The 23,142-nt window shown below is 31.3% G+C and overlaps 2 protein-coding genes across 2 annotated transcripts; both read right to left on the minus strand.

The window, feature by feature from the left end:
- Positions 1-2,095: 2,095 nt before the first annotated feature.
- Positions 2,096-7,260, minus strand: LOC134724573 (ras-related C3 botulinum toxin substrate 2-like). The gene is made up of 5 exons (XM_063587680.1): positions 6,994-7,260; positions 6,083-6,154; positions 3,846-3,963; positions 3,273-3,335; positions 2,096-2,457 (listed from the first exon to the last, which is right to left on the minus strand). The coding sequence occupies exons 1-5, from the start codon at positions 7,026-7,028 to the stop codon at positions 2,164-2,166; spliced, it is 582 nt and encodes a 193-aa protein (XP_063443750.1). The 5' UTR covers positions 7,029-7,260; the 3' UTR covers positions 2,096-2,163.
- Positions 7,261-11,066: 3,806 nt separating this feature from the next.
- LOC134724572 (ras-related C3 botulinum toxin substrate 2-like) lies at positions 11,067-19,253 on the minus strand. Its single transcript, XM_063587679.1, has 5 exons — positions 19,069-19,253; positions 18,121-18,192; positions 14,452-14,569; positions 13,035-13,097; positions 11,067-11,543 (listed from the first exon to the last, which is right to left on the minus strand). The coding sequence occupies exons 1-5, from the start codon at positions 19,101-19,103 to the stop codon at positions 11,250-11,252; spliced, it is 582 nt and encodes a 193-aa protein (XP_063443749.1). The 5' UTR covers positions 19,104-19,253; the 3' UTR covers positions 11,067-11,249.
- Between the last annotated feature and the right edge of the window lie 3,889 nt (positions 19,254-23,142).

Raw genomic sequence — 23,142 nt, forward strand, 5'->3', positions numbered from 1 at the left:
GGCATGAACCTTTGTTAGAGTTTCCTATGCAATATCATAATCAAAGTTGATTAATACTTTGTCTTTTAAAAATAAACTGTCATTCGTTCAGCAAACATGGTCGGAAAATTAATAATATATTAATCATCACTGAAGAGATATGTATAGTCGAAATGTGCATCTGGTGCAAGAAAATTGGTACCGTTAATTTTATTACTACCACTGGGTCGATGCCTCTGCTGGTGGACTATAAGTCCCCGAAGGTATCACCAGACCAGTAGCCTGTACTTCGGTACTGGCATGAAAATGCTGATTTTTTATGTTATTAAAATTTGCTGTTCCACAATATTAAAATTATAATAAATTAAGGAATGTATCTCCCTCATGCAAGGCTCTGATTCCTTTCACGGATTTGGCTATACTTTTAGGACCTTTTGGATTATAGCTCTTCATCTTTTATATAAGCTTTGGATCTCAAATATTTTAACCACGAGCATCACTGAAGAGACATGTATTGTCGAAATGCGCATCTGGTGCAAGTAAGTTGGTACCGTTAATTTTATTTTTTGTTTAGCCTATTTATGAGTTCATAAGGATATATCTATTCAAAGAAGTCTATCGACCTCGGACTTTGTCCTCCATCAATGTACTTCTTTCGGGTCAATGTATCTTTGTACCGACCTCATACAAAGGCTATATTTGTATAATATTGATACGACGTTGTAATATGTCAGTTACTTTAAGTTAGAAATTTCGTCATCAATTTGTAAAATTAGCTTTTATCGGTGTTTCTGTACATGTAATGAGATAAATTAAAAAGCTAGCAAAAGCTCTCATTTGTATGACAGTCACATCAAAATTGACAACATACATAATAGGTAACAATGAAAAATATACGGCAGTCAACATGGTGCTATAATCTTAATCACAAAAAACCCACATAAAAGTATGTAACAAAGAAGAACAAAATGGCATATAGACCAAGCATATCTGCCAAAAAAAAGAAAAAAAAGAAAGAAAAAATTTAAAGACAAGAGTACACAACTTAAACTGTCATATTTCTTGCCTTGCTACAAGCATTTTCTCATGTAGAAAAAGGTTGATGAAACATATCTAGCTTGTTCTTAATACTTGTATGACAGTGGCATAAAATTTAATTATATTTACAAAAAAGTGTGAACGAAACAAACATACATAGTAGAATAGGGGGTAATAACATCTCGTTTTCTTTTCCTCGATTTTGACATTATCGAATGAGATTGATCACAGATTGTGTAAAAGTTGAAAATGAAAATGTGCAATATATCAAAGATTCAAAACTCTACCAAAGAGCAGACAAAAGCCGAGGGCCACTAATGGGCCTCCAAAACAGCGGGAAAATCGCTCATTTGTAGCCTCAACTGGCCCAAGCAGACGTGTGCACTAACATTTGGAAAACGAAGGTTTCAGATAAAGGCAGAAATTGTTTATTCAACAGAGCTCCTGAATTCATCTTTAGTCTTTTAAGGTTAGTGTTTCCAAAACTTACAATGTAGGTATGCTTTGAAATGTTATGTGGACTTGTTTGTGTTTTTCTCGTTTTTCTTTGAAGTTGTCAATTGTCTTCGCCATATGAGTTTCCAATGTTCCATCAATTTTTTCTTTCATATTCATACTTGATATAAGACTAAATAGTTTTGTTGATTTTTTTGTTGCGGTTATATCAAGCGTGTTATATCTATAGATTAACTACCCTTTTCATGGAAACACATACTTTATAATGTCCAACACCAACAAGGTAGATATAGGCAACAGGACATTGCATCAGTAATCTTTATAGTTTGAATCAACCATGTCCATGTATTTTTTTTGTTAGTAACACTGATTATTGTATTGTTATCCCCAACACCAATGCTTAACATATTTTATTGAATGTTTGAGGTACAACAATGTTGAAGCTGAACCAACAACCTATTCAAAGTCAACCCCTTTCATTGCCAGATATTCTAATGACAGACGATTAACTTGTATTAATATGTTCCCTTCGAGAAAAAGCACCTAACAAAGGCTATTACATGCATATTGAGAGGAGAAAGAGGGCATTTGATTCATTTAAACAATCCTATGTTAACCAGTTAATTTTTAATGTTATATTTTCAAATGCTGTGTAAAAGTATGTAACACATTATAGTATATTTAAAAAGATCACAATAAAATACACATTTTGTTTTTTTGTTTATGCGTAGATGGACATATCACAGCCTTTATAGCCACTTCGAACACTAAATTTAGTCCTTCCTGAGTTTTTGCTGAACATTCTAAATATCTCACGGCATCTATTTTTCTGGCTAAAGTTTGTCCTTCAATGAATGATACAGGGATATTGTTTTTGTTAGAATGTTTTGATTTATTTAGTTCTTTGTCTTGTCGAATGTCAAGTTTTGTACCCACTAAAACAATCGGTACTCCTGTGAGGTGGTGTCTGATTTCAGGAATCCACTGTAATATAATAAAACTATCATCAGTGAACATTATTTGAACATAATTTTCATTATAACGGATAGCAAAAGATTAAAAACGTGTTGTATTATTTTTGGCATCGTAAGAGTGCATATTTCGTCAAATTATTACATTTAATGTAGGCCAAACTAGGAGTACAATACTGATACTTCCTAATTTATCTGGTTATTAAGTATTTCAATTTAAACCGATTTCAATGACATCCAAGGCCTTGTTGTGATTTATATTATCATAAGACAATGTGTACTTGTTAGTAAATACACACCTTGACGTGTTGCTGATTGAGTTACTATTATTTGTAGGTATGGTACATGATTTTACATAAGTGATTTCCAAGAAAATAACAAATAAAACAAAATACAAAACATTTTTCATCTGAGTTTAAATTGCATGAATTTTCAATTTCGTTTTAATATCTCGTTTAAACGTTCACAACTCTCTTTTTTCAAATAAAAGTATGCACTATCATGAAAAAAGAGGTCTATACAAGATAATATAAAACTGAGATCAAGTTTGAACTAGATTGTTTTGGAGCGACGTCGATTAATTGAAATAATAATATAAGTCAGAAGCGCATGACATACACTTTCGGCTATGTATGAAAAGGTACAATATTGGCATTTTTTAAATGAGAGCAGCAATTTTTTTCATTTGTTTTTCTAATTAAGATAAATATCAAATAGATAAAATAAGGGATGGAATAATTTTTTTAAATTGACACGGTCGCATAAAGAGTTGAATATAAATTATGTTTCGTTGAACGGGTATTTAATCAGATGCCTGTTATAACTTACTTTCTGATTAATATTTTCAAAACTTGATCGATGAACAAGTGAAAAACATACTACAACTACATCCTGCAATAGAAATAATATTTTGTAGATCACATTTTAACTGTCTGTCCTATAGAGTTTCCTGCAGCGCCTGCATATAAAGTTGATATATATCCGAGTTGAACCGATACTTAAAAAAATGTTATTCCTTTCATGCAGCGCATACAACTAAAGTTGATTCGAGTTTTGTGCATCAGCAAATGATTTGAAAGCGAACGAATCTAGGATTGCACTTGTTTAAGTTCCTCGTCTACGTTTTGTGATATTTTAGATAAATTGAAATTGATTTAGTAGATTGTTGAACTTTTGTTTATCAAATACTATATTGCAAACTAATGACTAGTTTGTAAAAAAATGACTAGTTTCGTTGTTTCTTTCTAACGTATTTTCTGTAATAAATGAGTTGTCTCTCTTTGGTTTGAGTTTTTTTTTATCACAATCATGCACCACTCTTCTTTTGTTTTTGGTTTATCACTTCAACACTGTCAATATAAAATGCAGCTTTTAAAAATTGATTTTGTAATAAAAACTTACTGTTTGTGGATATGATAATGGCCGAAATCGGTCATAATCTTCTTGACCTGCTGTATCCCATAGTCCTAACTCAATATACATGTCATCCAACTTTACAGTAGTCTTATAATTATCAAATCTACAATTATTATATATTTATATACGAGTCTAAATTGAAATCTACGTTCAAACCTATGATTACTTTGGATAAAAACCGCAATTTTTATGCGTTTGCATGTAAAACAAATTTCGTTGTAGAAGGGTCTAAAAACAGCACAAACAACATTTCCAAAAGACCAAAAAAGTGAAAAAAAAGTATATTTAACCAAAACGTATTTGACTAACAGGTCGAACAACTGATGTTCTTTAAACCTGCTGACTGCCATTGGCGATTGCCAAATGAAATTGATCACAAGATGTAACAAAATGGATCTTAATATAAATTTAATACTAAACAGAAAACGAAAATTAGCTTGTGGCCACGATTTATGCCAAAAACATATTACATGATCACTTACATGCAAAGAGAAGATTGCAAATTTCTAGTCTAGCACATATCACTAGTCTAGAAAATCTTTCTCTCTCTAAACAAAATCTGTATGCAATTTCTAATTATTGTTTTAGAAAAACTAATACGCATAATCTGTTCGATTAACATTGAACAATAAACGAAACACCGACGGACCACCGGGTTAATACTTAATACTTAAGCAATAAAAAAGATGCCAAAAAAAAGAGATCTGATTAGACATCCGAAGCACCTGCGATAATCCCAGTGTTTTTCGATGGGGTTCGTGTTGCGTTTTCAATGATGTCATTGTGTAGTGTTGTCTGTCTTTTTCGCCGATTTTTGTTTTTTCCCTTGGAATTTTCTGTTTTTGAATTATGAGTTAGATTATTATTTTTGGCTTCTTTCGACTCGTTTAAGATAAACATAACCATGAGTAACGATTGGTCTGCTTGTTGTATCTATTTTTGCAATTTTCGCGGTAAGATTAAATCGCAGAAGTAAAACATGATTGTTTCAAAATAAACAGCACATAAAGAGTAAGACCATATCTGATCGTATATCAATATGATATGTAAATCATCACTTTAAAATGTTGTTGTAAGGCCCATTTGGTTATATAGCTTTTAAGACATGTCATAAGTATTGCAACTTTTCTTTTTTTAATGTTCCACTATAAATTAAGATTTAGTAAAGAAGGTGTGATATAATTACCAATGAGACAACTCTTTACAAGAGACCAAATGACACTAATGTTAACAACTATAGGTCACTGCACAGTCTTCAGCAAAGAGCAAAGGCAATGTCGCATAGTCAGCTATAAAAGGCCCATACATGATACATTTTTAGGGCCTGATTCAAACGAACGAAGAACAAATATGCAACAAACGAGAACCAGGGAAATTCAAGCTCCTGATAGGCATATACATAAAGAATGTGGCGGGGTTAAACATGTTACAGGATCCCAATCCTCCCCTAACCTGGAACGGTGGTCGTACAGATCAATGTAAGAATTAATCATACAAACCAGTTTAAAAAGGCTTAATTTATCAGATGGATACACATAGAAATATATCTAAAAAAACATAATAAACGTGACCTGGTACTTGTATATATGTATATCCCAACAACAAAAAGACACTAGGTACATATCTGAATGTACTTGCAATTAATAAAAGCTGGTTCAAAGCAAATAACAACTAATAAATAAATCATGCATCTTAGTCAAACTAAAAAAAAATGTAAGGAAGTTTATCTGTTTATATTTACAGGAAGTTAGTAAGTTAAACTCATTAGCCTTTTTCCGAGATATTTACACCAATAAATAAGAAACCAGAAGTTAACTTAGAAGCGGATCAATTGTAAAAGATACTATTTACTGCGAAATTAATAATAGAAGGCACCTTTCCCTTTAAAGATTAAAATATACATTTTAAGCCACAATATTTAGAAAGATGTTTATGAAAATCCATCAACAATATCAGTTACACTATAGCTAGTGCTTGAATATAATAATGTAAAAGGTCGAATATAGATGTAAATCATTGACGACTTTAAATTGCGAACGGTTTTGCTAAATTCAGCTAAGGTAATCTATTTCTGTGGTAGAACATCCTTATTATAAGTAAGAGAACACAGGAATAATCTCTTATCAGGAGTTAATACAAAGAAGTTAAATTAAAATAGCGGGGCCTCTTGAAACACATGCATTAGGAAATCGATGATTATATAATAAAAAATGTGTGCTTACATTGTTGGAAGGTAATCGTCGTTGAAAGTATTAGTAGAATAGCACATCAAAAGACACGTCTTCCCAACATTGCTGTAAAAGAAAAATGTATATTCCATTGATAATTTGTAGTATATTTGATGTTGATCATTATGAAATAACATATTTGTTAAAGAATTTTTGCCATTTTAATGTACTATGGGTTTTTTAATAAAGGCAACAGTAGTATACCGCTGTTCAAAACTCATAAATCAATGTCAAAAACAAACACAATTAATGAATTAAGTAAATGACGTAATATAATATTTTTTGCATTTACTTGTAATGGGATTCAGTTACAGTAGGTTATAAGATAGAACCTCTGTTGTACATTACATCAGAAAAACATGCTGTTCCCATACAAATGACAATAATTTGTGTTGTTTTGAGTCGACATCATTTCTATCGACAATCATAAACAGTGTACTGAATATTCTTTATGTGGGATATATATGAGTCAAGTATGTAACGTTATATCAGAAATTGTCACATTATAATTGTATTCTGCTCTGATATTTAAAGTGAGTCATGTATATTTCCAACATTTCATTTTGTTTCATTGAAATATTTTGATAACAATAAGATGAAAAACACTTTGGCATAAAGTAAAATCACAAAAAAAAATGAACTTAGAGGAAAATCAATTTCGAAAGTCCATAATCACATGGCAAAATATACACTTGTAGTATAGCTTACGCCGTGACTTTCATCTTATTTGAATAAAATGATAAAATGATAATAAAACTGATTTATATAACAATGTTTGAAACTCTTATAAATAAAACGATAACCAATATTTTTAAGACTGACATGTTACGCGTGATTGCATGCCAACACAGTACTATACAGGTTTTTATATTACAACATAAAATATATATGAAAATTTAACTTACCCATCACCGACTACAACGCACTTTATGTGCTGCATTTCAATCTTCCAATTGTAGATATAAATAATTTATTATTTCATTTTAGTCCACTTTTCATTGATGTGTCAGTTTTTATTTCAACTTGGCAATTTCTTCCTTGATTCAGTGAAAACTTTGTTTATAAGGGCATTATTGTAGAAGATGTAAATACAAATATAACAATGATGATTGTGAATGTTTATGGGAAATAATGATGAGTTTAAAAAAAACAGGAAATGAAATTGAGATGAAAATTTAAATAAGAAGGAATATATAATTGAAATATTATCAATAAAGATAAAGTCTCTTTAAAACGAGGTTTTTGAGATAGGTGTTGTATTATTTTTAATTAACTTCCTAAAATTCCACATTAAAGGCTGAAGTCAATTTGCCAGCTCACTCTTTAGCTGGTATTACGGTAAGAGAAAAAGATTGAAATTTCACTGGAAAAATGTTTTGTTTAAGAAATAAAAACTATTAAAATAAAAGATATTTGTTATCTAAAATCATTTATTAAATCTATACAGGATCCCACAAGAAAAGCAACACAATCGTCATGTATAGTTGTATTCCAGTATTTAGTTTTACCCTGCAACTGAAAGAATATCTTGCGTTAATATTCAATATTAAGGAGCATTACAAATTCTGACCAGACGCGATAGGGTATCGATAATGCATATCCATAGAACGAAATGAGAAACACTTATAACGTTGAATCAGGTTTAGTCTCAATGTCAAAGTCAATTCAACAACATGTGTACTATATAAATCTAACCACGTCAGTCATACGAGTTTGTTGACTATCCACAAAGATTTATTCATATTCTATAGCGAAAAACAATATATATTTTTTATTGTTTTCTCAGCAATTCGTACGGATTTAGCTTTACTTGCTCCTGAGATCATCGCATATTTCGGCAGAAAACGTGTGACTCAGTCTTTCGTGTTCTATGTTGGGTTGTGGGTACCGTTGTTTGTACATTGATCTTTTTTTCTTTTATTAACTATAACTGGCCACGATGTTGTGCCACAAACATTCGGTGTCAATATTTCTTTAGTACACCAGATCTAGATTTCGACAATATATGTCTCTTCAGTGATGTTTGGGGTCGAAACGGTATTTGGAAGTCCATATAATTTACTCTCAATTTAAGATTAACTCTTGAATTTAAGAGTCAATATATGATGAACGGATCATATAAACCGGAGAGAAAATATGATACATGCCCAAACAAAAAATATAAACGAGTCTAAATTAAAAACTACGTTCAAACCAATGATTGCGTTGGATAAAAACCGCAATTTATATACGAGTGCATGTCAAACAAATTTCGTTGTAGAAGGGTCTAAAACAGAACAAACAACATTTTCCAAAAGACTAAAAAAGTGAAAAAGTATATTTAAACAAAATGCATTTGACTAACAGGTCGAACAACTGATGTTCTTTAACCCTGTTGATTGCCTTTGGCGATTGCCAAATAAAATTGATCACAAGATGTAACAAAATGGATCTTTTTTGATTGAGTTAAGTCTGCTAATGGATATTTTATCGTATGTTTTTATATGTTGTGATGTTATGCTATTGTTTCAGAAAAAGGGAGAAGGTTTGGGCCCATTAAAACGTTTAATCCCGCTGCAAATGTTTGCACCTGTCCTAAGTCAGGAATCTGATGTACAGTAGTTGTCGTTTGTTTATGTAATATATACGTGTTTCTCGTTTCTCGTTTTGTTTATATAGATTAGACCGTTGGTTTTCCCGTTTGAATGGTTTTACACTAGTAATTTTGGGGCCCTTTATAGCTTGTTGTTCGGTGTGAGCCAAGGCTCCGTGTTGAAGGCCGTACTTTAACCTATAATGGTTTAATTTTTTAATTGTTATTTGGATGGAGAGTTGTCTCATTGGCACTCACACCACATCTTCCTATATCTACTTAATATAAATTTAATACTAAACAGAAAAAAAATTATATGTATAACATAGACACCAGGATTGTAATTTTGTATTTGCGCCAGACGCGTGTTTCGTCTACAAAAGACACAAATAAACAATAGAACACATGACAATATATACAAAAACTTAAAGAATAAGCATCCCAAACCCCACCAAAAACAAGACCATAAAGGCGGCCATTATTTTCGAAAAAAAATTACTGCTGTCGGTTCATGATACTTATGATACTGTATAAACATATTTAGAAGAAGAATTATTGTTAATGAGACAAGCAAAATTTCAAATGGATTTGAGCAATTTAAGGCACTTGTAATTTTTTTGTTTTGTCTGATTTTTTTATCGATCCGTTTGAAGTTAGAGGTTTAAAAAAAAGAAAAAAAAGAAGAGAAACATTGTAGCATTTACTTTAACGGTAAAATGAAAATCCTGATTTATACGTGGGTGCGATAGATATTGATATATTATACGCGTGTACTCGTAAGTATGTTTACTTTCTTAAAAGAAAGAATAACTAACACACCAGTTTCATGACAAATACAAGTAGGAAAAATAAACGCTATTCATCAAAAGAACAAATGTAAAATAACTGCTATATTTATATTTTTCCGATAAATCCTTAATGTTACACCTGGTTTTATAGCTAGACAAATCCTCAACTTATATGTCTCTTGTTTATAGTTCCCTTATGTTGACTTAATTGGGTGAGCAACCCAAACATAAATACAAACATTGAAACAAATTGAACATACCAGTTAATCTACCAAAGACACCAACAAAACAGGTACAGTAGATAGCAAAACAAAAATGAAACACCATTGTAAAAACTGTGTTTGTCCAAATCGTACAGCAGGACCCACCTTACCTGTATTTGTCGTTAATATTGAACATCAACTTTTGTGTACTCAATCGTTTTACTTTAAATACTGAATTCGAAAAAAAATCCGTCATCAATTAGCAAATTCTAATGCTAAAAAAACATCCGACGAATGTTAGACAACTGTCATAGTACAAAAAGGTAATCTTTACATCTGAAATATATAAAAATCTACTTTTGCGTCAACTTTAGTCAGCCCATCAATGTTCGTACATGATTTTGAATTTGAAAAATATGTCGCTCCCAATTATCACTGAAGAAATCTTTAATATCGGCATATGCATTTAGTGCAGTAAACTTGTTATTGCTTATGTTATTTTGAAAATGGTTTTTGATGTCACACATATTACAGATGAGTCTCATTGGTTATAGCAGTGCGACAATCACTTTTTTGGATCCTTGGGAAATTGTTTTCCCTATATTTGTGGTAGGTGATTAAAACATTGAGCTGATTTTAAATGATTTCTCTTCTGTCATGTCTGTTAAGTTTTTTACCCCTTCATGGTTGATTTATCTTAAAGGGGCATTACTTGTAAAAGAGAAACGAAATATACCAGAGGGACTGTCAGACTCATAAATCGAAACTAAACTGACAATACCTGGCTAAAAATGATTATTGTATACTGTTTATTGTATGGTATTATATATACTAACGTTTTAATATCAATTTAGGTAAAATAAACCCTATTACATGTATATATAGAGTTCGCTTAATATGCTGGAAATATAAAACAATACCTTCAAAGTGTTATGCTCTTAATCCTATTGTATGGTTATTATCTTTCATAACGATTTATGACTTTGACTGTTCCTTTGATAACTTTCGCTCCTCTTTTTTTTTAACGTTGAAAGAATGATTTATACGGATGCCACATTTCGTGCAGAATCTGTTGACCCTACCGACAAACTGAGATCACCAACCGTTTTTGGTGGGGTTCGTTTTGATCAGTCTTCATTTTCGTTATCTTTTTTATGTGTTAATTTTACTGTGGAAACAGTTGTTTGTCTGTTGGATCGTTTCCTTTTAGAAGAGGGACGAAATATACAGGAGGGACAGTCAAACTCATAAATAGAAAAAATTAACGGACAACGCCTGGCTAAAATTTATTCTAGGTAACATCGACCATATTCCTGACTTGGTACAAGGCAATTTTTTTTTAAAGTAGATCAAATGCAACTAATCTTTGTTAAAACCATGAGACGATATATCAACCTACATATAGAAAACATATATTATCTCGATATAAATTTATCTTTGATTATTGATAGTTACGGATAGTGAAAACAAACAGCTGCAAAATAATCAGTAGAAAGAATAGTTTTACATATTAAGTCGAGGAATGAAATTGCATTGGGATTTCCAAACGGTGTATTCAATTAAAACTAATATAGTATAAATATTATTCTGAGCAATTTTCACAATAAAATGCATGGTCTGTGTTTTGGTTTATGCGTGGATGGAAATAACACAGCCTTAACAGCTTCCTCAAACACCAATTGCAGTCCTTCCTGAGTCTTTGCAGAACATTCTAAATATTTTACGGCTTGTACTTTATTAGCCAAAGATTGTCCTTCACTGAATGACACCAGGTTGCTATTTTTGTCAATATGTTTTGATTTTCTTGGACATTCGTCTTCTCGCATGTCCACTTTTGTGCCTACTAAAACAATAGGTGTTCTTGTACAGTGGTGTCTGACTTCAGGAATCCACTGTAAAGAGAGAGAAATATAAAACTAAAGCGTAAACTTTATATATTTTTCACCTTTTATTTGGCTGCAGGAAATTATCTGGAATTTGAAAAATGATGCACTAATGAATGAATGAATGAATGAATATTCATATTTAATGATATGCTTACCCTTCCCAAGCACCGAGATCAAATCCAGTTTTTGTTAGGGTTCGTATAGCTTAAGTATTTTTAAGTGTTTATGCTTTTTCTTGTGTACGATAATTCTGTTTGTCTTTTTAGTCTGATTTTACTGTCGGTACCAAATAGAAAATTACTATTTAGATTTATTTTGTTATTTTTCTAAATTCAAATCTTCATCTATATATTGTTTGGTGTCTTCTTAGGACGTTGGAAGCTACAGTAGTGAAACAATTTTAAACTTAAAAGGTTCTGAAATATTCACAGCTTAAACGACTAAACAATTAGCTGTTTAATGATGTTAGGTATCTCAGTCAGGTCTCAAACTTATCAACTGTTGTAAAATCAGTTATTATCATATGTTTAGTGTCTATTCTGAATGTTTCGAAGTTGTTATTTATTAATACAAGAAAACAACCAAATTTTCTAAAAGCTACTGAAAAGTACTTAATTGACTTCAAGCAAATTGTCTAAATTTACATAAAAAAAAGATCTAAAACTCATTTAAATTCTTACAAAAACTCAATGTTTGCAGCTTCAGACTTTCCAGATGTTAACAAGATCGCAATGGCCGTTTAAAACTGAATTTCGTTTACTAGAAATACCTATGACGTCATAATATCACATTGTCATCTTCATGTTCTAGCACTGTTTCAGTACAACTACTTGACCGATATCCTCAATGATATCTCCTCCTCTCCAAAGTCATTGCTGCGATATTAAAATGATTCCCAAAACATTTTTTTGTAAGTTTTCCATTGATAAACTGATAACAATAAGAAACGATTAGTCCACCTCGATCTTGTTAATTTGAACATGTTGAACTTTATCTTAATCAGCCCTTCCAAAATTGTGCAGACGAAAAATTTGTTGGTTGATTGTTGTTGAATGTCCGTTTTATATATGACGACGAATATATCATGATTGTCGTAACCACAGTTCTTAACTGTTTCCTCGAGTCTGTCTCACAGAAAACCTTGCAAAAGTGACCTACTGAATTATACTGATCCACAGGTTTGTATTTACATGAACAACACGAAAAGTGGCACATTTGGAGCAGAATCAGTTTACCCTTATAGAGCACTTGTAATGACTTCCAGTTATAGTGAGTATCGTGTTGTTGATTCTGATAATTTTTATATGTGGTGTTTTAAAATTGTTGGTTATCTTGTAATAGTTTTTTAACATGATATATTTAGTTTGTTTGTTTCCAAAATTATGAATGCCTCTTTGGTATCTTTTGTCTCTGATTTAGTTAATTGTTTTGTTCACAGGTCAAAATGAACAAGGCTTTTTTGAAAGGAGTCGGATATTATTACATAAAATAACTTACTCTTTGATTTACATTTTCGAAACTTGGTCGATGAACAAGTGAAAAACATACAAGAAACACATCCTGAAATTGAATTAGTTTTTAATAGATGAAATGGTTGATGATTTCTAAAGTTATACGGTCAATTTGTAAGATACGTATTTTGTTCAGTCTACATATTTGTAACTTACCGGTTACCTTTTATAGCATATATCAACGTCTTGCATATCAGAGACCCTTATCCATCCGATACACCAAGAATCGATCCGAATGGAGTTCGCGCAATTGTTTCAAATCCTTTCTCTTCTTATTTTGATATTGCAGATCGATTAAAGTTTTGAAAAAAATGTTTAACTAAATAAAGTATTTGAAAACCATCACGCTTTTTTACTTAATGTGTTGTTTTGTGTGTTTGTGTCCTTTTTTATGTTCACAATATACATAAAATGTTCAAGTGTCGTCAGATTATTTTTTGTTTGTGTCATCCAAATACTCTCAATTCATTTGTAACTAAAACAGACAATTCGAAAAAGAAAAAAGTTAGTGAAAAATCAAAAGATTGCTGGTATCAAACGGTTCATATTTAGTATAAGTGATTGAATAAGATGAGGTTAAAGAGGGGTTTCTATCAATTAAAAGGCCTTGAAATGTTTTCCAAGTTATTTCAAAATCCGCCTGACAGTTATTTGATATCACTTTCACATATGACCATAGATGTGTCATGTATGTTGTACTATTCAAAGAGTGTGACATGTTTGTCGTGCTACACGATGTGTTTGCCTTGAGGAGTGTGACATGTTTGTCGTGCTACACGATGTGTTTGCCTTGAGGAGTGTGACATGTTTGTCGTGCTACACGATGTGTTTGCCTTGAGGAGTGTTACATGTTTGTCGTGCTACACGATGTGTTTGCCTTGAGGAGTGTGACATGTTTGTCGTGCTACACGATGTGTTTGCCTTGAGCATAATGTAGAGATTAGCTATAACGAACTGCATATCCTTGCACAGAACAGTGTTTCAGTTTTTAGTGTAGTTTAAATTTTGAAAACCTTTATTTACTGTGAAGGTTTTTGGAACGCATGGATTTTCATTTTTGTTAATTATAATTGGTTGTCTTTCTTTGACTAGAGGATGATTTAGAGAGAAAACTTGTTGTTTTTATCATCAATTGAACCCGTGTTGATAGCTGTGTCATTTGCAATCTTACCACATCTTTTTGTCTTTTATAGGTCATATATATCTGAATGACATCAACCATTTCCTCGGTTTTAGTTTGTTACCTCTATTTTGTATTTTGTCCATGGATTTATGAGTTTTGAACAGCGGTATACTACTGTTGCCTTTATTTATAACCTGGTCATATCACCAAACTTATTAATTTAAAATGGTATATCTGTTCAACTATGAACGGTAAGTGTAGAGAAGTCCCGAAAACTCACCGTAAGTGGATATGATAATGGACGGAATCTATCATAATCTTCTTGCCCTGCCGTGTCCCATAATCCTAACTCTACGTAAATGTCATTCACTATTATATTAGTTTTGTAATTATCAAATCTAAAATGAAGATATCTGCAGTTATATATATAAAAAAAGCTATGGTTTGACTGCTAATAAGTAACTTTTCCCCAGAAATCAAATAGTTGAAGTAGACGGTTAGAAACTATTTGTCAGTGTACGACCTTAAATATAAATAAAATCCAAAGTTGAGTTTTCTAAAAAGCTATGGAGTGCTTCGCTCTACCCTAAGTTAAGGTAATATGAGTGCGTAATTAGTATATAAAATGTGGAATTTTTAGAAATTGATTAATATAAAATGTGGAATTTTTAGAAATTGATTAATATAAAATGGATGTACTTTAAAAGTGTGCATTATACACCCATGCTTTTAAAAAAATCGTGTTGAAAATTAAAACAATTATAAATAGACACGACTCTTGTGGGTAGCCTTGTTGGTGGTGTGCCTAGATTGTCAGAAGTTATAAACTACAAATAATGCATTTTTGTAAACATCGTATAGGAACATTGTTTAGCAAAGGACATCGTGCAAATAGCAGAGTAACAAAGCAAGTAAACACGTATTAATAATTGATATTTCAATATTGAATTTATCTGTGAAATGTATGCATAACAAAATGATAAAAAAAGAAGATGTGGTATCATTGCCAATGAGACAACTATCCACTATCCACAAAAGACCAAAAGGACACAAACATTAACAATTATAGGTCACCGTACGGCATTCAACAATGAGCAAAGCCCATACCGCATATAGTCAGCTATATAAGGCCCCGATAAGAAGAAAATGTAAGAACACTTAGCAAAGCCATAGAAGGGGGCAGGATAAAAAAATACAGTATAAGAAATAGATAATTAATCATGATAATAGAATAAGTAGCTAGCTCTTTCGCAAGCAAAAAAATCCCTAACTGTAAAAATATAAGGGCATACACTACAGGCACGGGGACACATTCTACTGAATCCACACAGCACGAGTAACAAACCATGCAGAAAATATAAAAAAGGAAAGATGTGGTATGATTGCCAATGAGGCAACTATCCAATATCCACAAAAGACACAAACATTAACAATTATAAAATTGAGAATGGAAATGGGGAATGTGTCAAAGAGACAACAACCCGACCAAAATAAAAAAACAACAGCAGAAGGTCACCAACAGGTCTTCAATGTAGCGAGAAATTCCCGCACCCGGAGGCGTCCTTCAGCTGGCCCCTAAACAAATATATACTAGTTCAGTGATAATGAACGCCATACTAATTTCCAAATTGTACACAAGAAACTAATATAAAAATAATACAAGACTAACAAAGGCCAGAGGCTCCTGACTTGGGACAGGCGCAAAAATGCGGTCACTGTACGGCCTTCAACAATGAGCAAAGTCCATACCGCTTATAGTCAGCTATAAAAGGCCCCGATAAAAAGAAAATATAAGAACACTTAGTAAAGCCATAGAAGGGGGCAGGATAAAAAAATACAATATGGATTAATGACAGTTGATCGGAACTGAAATACACATACTAGTTAATTTTCCAGCATTTGATGTCTTATCCTGAACGAAAAGTCTGTAATTATGTTTCTCTTATTCTATGGAAATTTATTGCTTTCCGAACCCATTGTATAAAAAAAATTTAATCAACGTGTGGTTGCCGGTGATCTCAGAATATCATTGGATGATTTTAAGGTTCATGACCTTTTTAGCTAACTGGATGAATCAAAATATGCTAACAGGTGTTAATGAAATTGACAACTTCGTGCAATATGAAAGGCACTCGAGGGGGATTTTCGTTTAACAAAAAAAAAATGTATTTTTTAATCATTAGAGAAACAGGTTCTTACATAGTTTCTCGTGAATAATCGGATTTATCCAATCTCGATAGTTAAATTATAAATTTTAAAGTCCTCGCCGAGGCGGCTCGGACTTTAAAATTGATAATTTAACTATCTCGATTGGATAAATCCGATAATCCACTGGTACCAATGTAAGAATCTATATATCTCATATCCCTAGCGGTATTGTTTGCTAACAGTTTTGGAACACATGTTGTATACTACAGTATCTTTACAATTTATATCATTCTTAATCATCTATGATCATAATGCTTTTTACTTAAAATCTAAACTTCAATAACAATTTTTTAATCGTTTTTTTTTCGAAACATTATCTGATACTAGAAGATAAGAATTCAATATATCTGATACATTTGGTATATGTATTTATAATGTTTTAATTTTATGTTATAGGTACAAAATGCATTTTCGGAGTTATCTTATAAAAGAAAAAAAAAAATACCGAACTCCGAGGAAGATTTTAAAAGGAAAGTTCCTAATCAAATTGTGAAACCAATGGGGAAAAGTACATCCCATATGTAGGAAAAGTTAATATATTGCTACTAAGATGGATGAAATTAATCATTTCAAAATTGAAATTGTCTCATTTGTCTTAAATTATGGCACTGAGAGGATCGTGGATGTAAGATTGAAGTATAGAAATGAGGCAGACGAGGCCTCGTCTTTTGGACTATTATAAATCTCGGTCTATATCTGAAATTAATTCTTACATACTTTCGATTTTTTAACACTGTTACTAACATTGTCCATGTGAAATTTTAAAATTGTTTGTATAAACATTGAACGACAAAAATATGTGACGTTTATTTTCTGGCGTCAGACACTGGAATCAATACATGTGTTTGTAGATAGATGTTTTGTGTTCTGTTGAATTGCTCCTTTTAAAATTTTTACACGATGAATACTGCTGTACCCATATTTTGACTATACTAAAGTTTTTAGGAACTATTTGGTTTTAAAGTTAATGCTTTTCGCATGCTTTAATGCCTAAATATCGTTGACTTCTAAATATCCGGCTTTTTGTGTTCCATATGTTTATAGGTAAATTTTTTAAAATTGTATACAAATAAATTGTTATATTTAGACGTTTTCGATAACAGAGTAGCAAGATACGCTATAAACTATGTTATCATCAAATTTGAGAGAAACATATATGTTAACATTTACATGTGATTTGTAATTTGAAATAATCAACAGACTTCCGAGATATTTACACAGATCAATAAGTAACAGGAAGTTAACTTTCTTACATATAAATTATAACAGATAACATCTACTACAAAATACAACACGGAAATCACCATCCTTTTTGAAGATTAAAAAAAACAGTTTAGGTCACAATAAGTAATTTATTGTTGTAAATTGAAATTTTGAGTACACGTTTAAGAAGGGATAAATGAGACGGGTTACATCTTTAAAAAAAATATAACGAAAGATTGGTGTAGTTGGTGAAAAATTAGGACTAATCATTCTAAGGACAAACCCGATTTTATAAGTAAAACAAATAATTTCGTCAGCTACCTGTGATTTCTCTGTCACAAAAACATGCTCCATTTCAGTTATTTCTTTTTTTTACAAAAATAGTTTTATTATAAGAAAAATCGATAGATCCAACAATTTGTAAAACATTTTCCTACAAGTTTACTAATGACTTTTTTTACGACATTGACTGGCTATAACGCTCTTGCCTTGTCGGTTCGAACAAATAAATGTTAGATGAAATAAAAAATAGTCTTACATAGTTGGAACATAATCTTCATTAAAGGTATTTGTAGAAAAACACATCAATAAGCACGTTTTCCCAACATTTCTGTAAAATAAAAAGAAGATATTTCATGAATATATATGGCGAAGTGGATGTTGATTATTGGTATCTCATGTTTTGGTATACTTTTCAAATGTTTTTCTGATCTTGAAATCGATCATTTTCAAATACGCTGATTTAAAGGTAAACGTTTAAAAATTGTACGCCAAAACGTCCAAAATAACAGAAATTCATCCCATATCGTGACCGTTATTTACATTCAGCTAACGAACAACAATTCTTTATATTCTGTAAATGCAAATTGAAAAAAAAGTAGCAAGTAATTCATTATTTTGATTGTATTAGAAAATGACCAAATAACAATAAAACGTCATGTTTTCCATATAAAACGTATTATAACATCAACATGTCTCCTATTTATAGATCTGTTTTACATGGTCCAAAGAGATACATTTGTACACTGGTAATGTCATAGTTTAACTCATCATAGATACCAGGATAAAAGTTTCATATTTACGCCAGACCCGCGATAACAGAATTTGCCATATTTTAATGATTGTTTCCTCGGATTTCGAATTATGTTATAAATATTTCGTAAACCTCCACATTTTTGTTTACTCGTGTGTTCCTTGACAATTTAATAACACATATTGGATATATCTAGGTAGTATCTTACTTGCGTCCGAATTCTTTTTCACATTTGAATAAAATATTTATAAAGAAGGAAATAGTTTTAAGATCCCAATTATATACACAAAATATTAACACAAACATTCTCCCAAATATAAATGAAAAACTGTAAACAAATCATGAGGACCAAATATTTGAATGTAATTATATGCTAATGATAAATGCGTTGTTATTTGTTTCATTTTTGATATTCATTCAAATAATGTAAAAAATAGTTATTGTTTCACTCACCCGTCACCGACTACAACACATTTGATATGTTGCATTTTCAAGTTCCCAATATAGATTTACAAATGTATTACTTCATTTCGACCCACTTCTTAAGATTTATTGACATTTTCTTTGTTTACTTTATAACTTGATAATAACACATTTTTTTGTTCTTCCTGCATGGATTCAGTACACACGAGGTATTATACTAGCATGACTAGTACGTGTATTTGTAAATATAAACATGATTAATGTAAATTTACGAAAGAAAAAATGAACTAGACTATGATAAAAATATAAACAAGTAATACTAAGTAACCAATATTTTGATTTTTTTGCAAATAAAGTATTATCAAATAATTATAAAAAAGGTACACGAATAGTTTTGTTGTAACATAACAGCGTTTCATTTTTATATCATTTAACCGTCTCTTAAACTGTATTAATCTGTAAGCCAACACTTATTTACTAACAGTTCGTTTCCAAAAGAAATAATATTATATATACCAACACAAATGTAAACTGTAAAACATAGATATCATGAATCCTTAAAATTAAAAGACCTTTTTTTATAAATAAGACCGTTAGTTTTCTCGTTTGAATTGTTTTATATTGTTTTATCTGACCTTTTATATCTGACTATGCGGTATGGGTTTTGCTCATTGTTGAAGGCGGTATGGTGAGCTATAGTTGTTAATGTCTGTGTCATTTGGTTTTTTGTGGATAGTTGTCTCATTAGCAATCATACCATATCTTCTTTTTTATATTATTACCTTTGCGTTACAAAGCAACAACTTTCAAAATCATTATGTTGACCGATTCGTTGTTATTTCCTTAATGTCCAGTTGCATACATTGCATATCTTTCAGAATAACTAATTTATTTATCGCATCCGGCTAATATAGTAATGTAATGATTCGTTAAAGCCGCACTTAGTGACCCTTATGGATCTGTGAAAGTCAGTAGATTGAATATGTGTTTCATGAAGGCACGTCTACTATTATTGTTGACTTTATCTATTGAGGTTTATGGGGTCTAATGTTTTAATGAAGTTTACGTCATTTTTTTTTCAATACATATACTGATGGAAACCCTCGTTTTGAGTGATAAATAGACTACTTCAGCATAAAAGTTTAGAAGAAGATACTTTCAGATGAGGTAAAATAAAATAGGGTTCCCGGACGGGTTTTGTTGTTACACAATAAGATAAAAAAATTCAAAATATATTCTTCCTAAAGTTACTTCTTCTTCTTGCGTAAATCCCTCGAATTTTGGAGCACTTGAAAATAAATCCAATATATATATATATTGTTTAAATTACTAAAATATAGTCGAATAATCCTCCACCAGTAGAATTCTATACACAATCAATAACTTATTCAAAATGTCCAGTATAATTAAAATCTAAAAATCACATTGTCTGTAAAATCATAGAATTTAACTTATCTTATATCACACAGGGATCGCCAGACTCACAATAGACTATAAGCATTAAGCCTTCTAACATGCACAGCATAGAAATATTCTCTAGAGTTTATTTCAACTGTTCGAATAAATTCTTTGTCATTTGAAAATAAGTGTTGCTGAACGAGGCACTGGCAGTCAATTATTAGTTGGTATATTATTATCTATCAATAAACTGACTTTCCTGACCAATTTGAGATACAAAAAGGTTCTTCAGTTGTTGAGTTTCTTATATCATTATATGCCGAACATCTAGTGAATACATGGAGAAGAGTCTCATCTTTCAATCTGCATATAGGGCAAGTTGGATCACGCTCAGACTGAATGAACTTCACTTTATGGATCTGTGGAGTATATGTTCCTGTTGCCATTGGAGCTTTTGTTACTGTCTATTTAACTTGTTTAACCGAGTTAGTAATGGTATCCCATATATTGTGTGTTTTCCTATTTCCATAATGTCAAATGCAAGTTAATTCAAAGTTGTTTTTAAACTGCAGTCGTCTCTTAATTTGGAAGTCCAATATGAATGGATTGATGTTCTGACAATTTTTTTCCAATCTAGTTTACTAAAATGGCCGTTCATTATTTCACTGAATGAAGGTAATTGGTACATAGTGAGTACGTCTTGTATTTTAACAGGGGGAAGCTAGTTGATTTTCCACTTATATGTTGTCTACGAGCTATTTCTCTGATAGACATGTTATCACTGATAGCCATGGAATGTTAAAGACTTAACTGTCTTTTGTGGATATCTGCGGCAATTGGAAAGGCGCCAACTAAGAGATATACTGCTGATATAGCTGTTCTTTTTTATAAGGACTGGAGTTGTTTTAGTGTGCGTAGATGGAAGCTACAGAGTGAGACCATGTCCTTGTTTTGAATATTTATAGTTTCAAGTCCATACAATAATCTTGGGATGACATATATTTGGTAAATTTCAGAAATTCTAGGAGTTAATTCATTTGTTCCATGGACTCCACGTTTGATCAATGAGTATAAATATCTCCTAGCCTACTGTGGATTCATTATTATTCGTTGGATACCACTTTTCGTGGATTTCGTGGGCACAGTAAAACCACGAAATTAAATATTCAATGAATGATAATTTTTCTAAAGGATTCTATGCAGACTTCAGCAAAACCACGAAATTAAATATCCACGAATATGCAAGTTTTTCTTAATCCACGAAAATTGGTACCCACGAAAATAAATGAATCCACAGTATGTTCTCTTTCGTCAACATTAATTTTACTATCATCAGAAGTAATTTTATTCAGTCCAATGTGTGTGGTGTCCTTTTTTATATCGATATCATTTTGTCCAAGTTTAAGACTGTCTAAATTATTATTGAAGTTCTCTGATATTTGCTTAGTAATATTCTTGATAATGGTATTACTCTTTACATGATGTATTTGAAATCTATTGTCTCTATCATATGTATACACGGTGTCCAACATTTCTTGCATTTCTGTATGATCATATGAAAGTAAGACGATTTCGTCAGCACATGTAGGGAATCCTGCGTAGGTGTTTTCAATCCCAAAACTGCCTTTTTACCTTAGTTCTATTTTTAGACATGTCTACGAATTTTGTTGGCAGGGAGGGTCATCTGCAGATACATTCTTTTTATTTAGATACCTTAGTGATGATTGTGGCCAAGTTTGGTTAAATGTGGCCTAGTAGTGTCAGAGAAGAAGATTTGTGTAAAAGTTAACGGACGACGGACGACAGACGACGGACGCCAAGTGTTAAAAATGAAATGAAAATATGCCGATCTTATTCATGTCATAGGCTTAATGTTGTCTTACTAGAACCATAACTACAATATGTTCCTCTTTAATAAAAGCCTTGACACGCATTATTGAAACTATCACAATGCTTAACGAATATTATACCAATTCATTTTTAACATTTGAAGGTACTTTTTAGTCAACAATTTAGAAATTCATTATGATTTGAATTCAAGAAGTCCTATTGAATTTGTCTAGGCTTTTTTATATGACATCATCATTCTTCAACATACCGAACTTGGAAAAATACGAAAAAAACATCAGCCAATATTTCGAAATAGAACAAAAAAAACCACGTCTCAAAACTAAACAAAAAACTTACTATGCTAACCTTACAAAATCTTTTTACCATACAAGCATATTCGACTGATAACCATTTTAAACTACGATGAAATAAATTTTCTTCCTAGTCTTGAAAAAAGTAAAATCACAAAAATACTGAACTCAGAGGAAAATCAATTTGGAAAGTCCATAATCACATGGCAAAATCAAAAAACAAAACGCATCAAAAACGAATGGACAAGAACTGTCATATTCCTGACTTGGTACAGGCATTTTCAAATGTAGAAAATGGTGGATTAAACCTGGTTTATAGCGCTAACCCTCTCACTTTAATGACAGTCTCATCAAATTCCGTTATATTTACATTGATGCGTTAACTAAACAGACACAATAAATAAAATAGTTAAAATATGGGTATACCAGTCATCATCGTATAAACAATTTTAAAAGGAACAACACTTAAACATCTATCTACAAACACATTCATTGATTTCAGTGTCTGACATCAGAAAATTGTATACGTCACATAGATTTGTCGTTCAATGTGCATACAAAAAGT

This window comes from Mytilus trossulus, chromosome 7, assembly GCF_036588685.1.
Source record: "Mytilus trossulus isolate FHL-02 chromosome 7, PNRI_Mtr1.1.1.hap1, whole genome shotgun sequence".
Taxonomy (NCBI): domain Eukaryota; kingdom Metazoa; phylum Mollusca; class Bivalvia; order Mytilida; family Mytilidae; genus Mytilus; species Mytilus trossulus.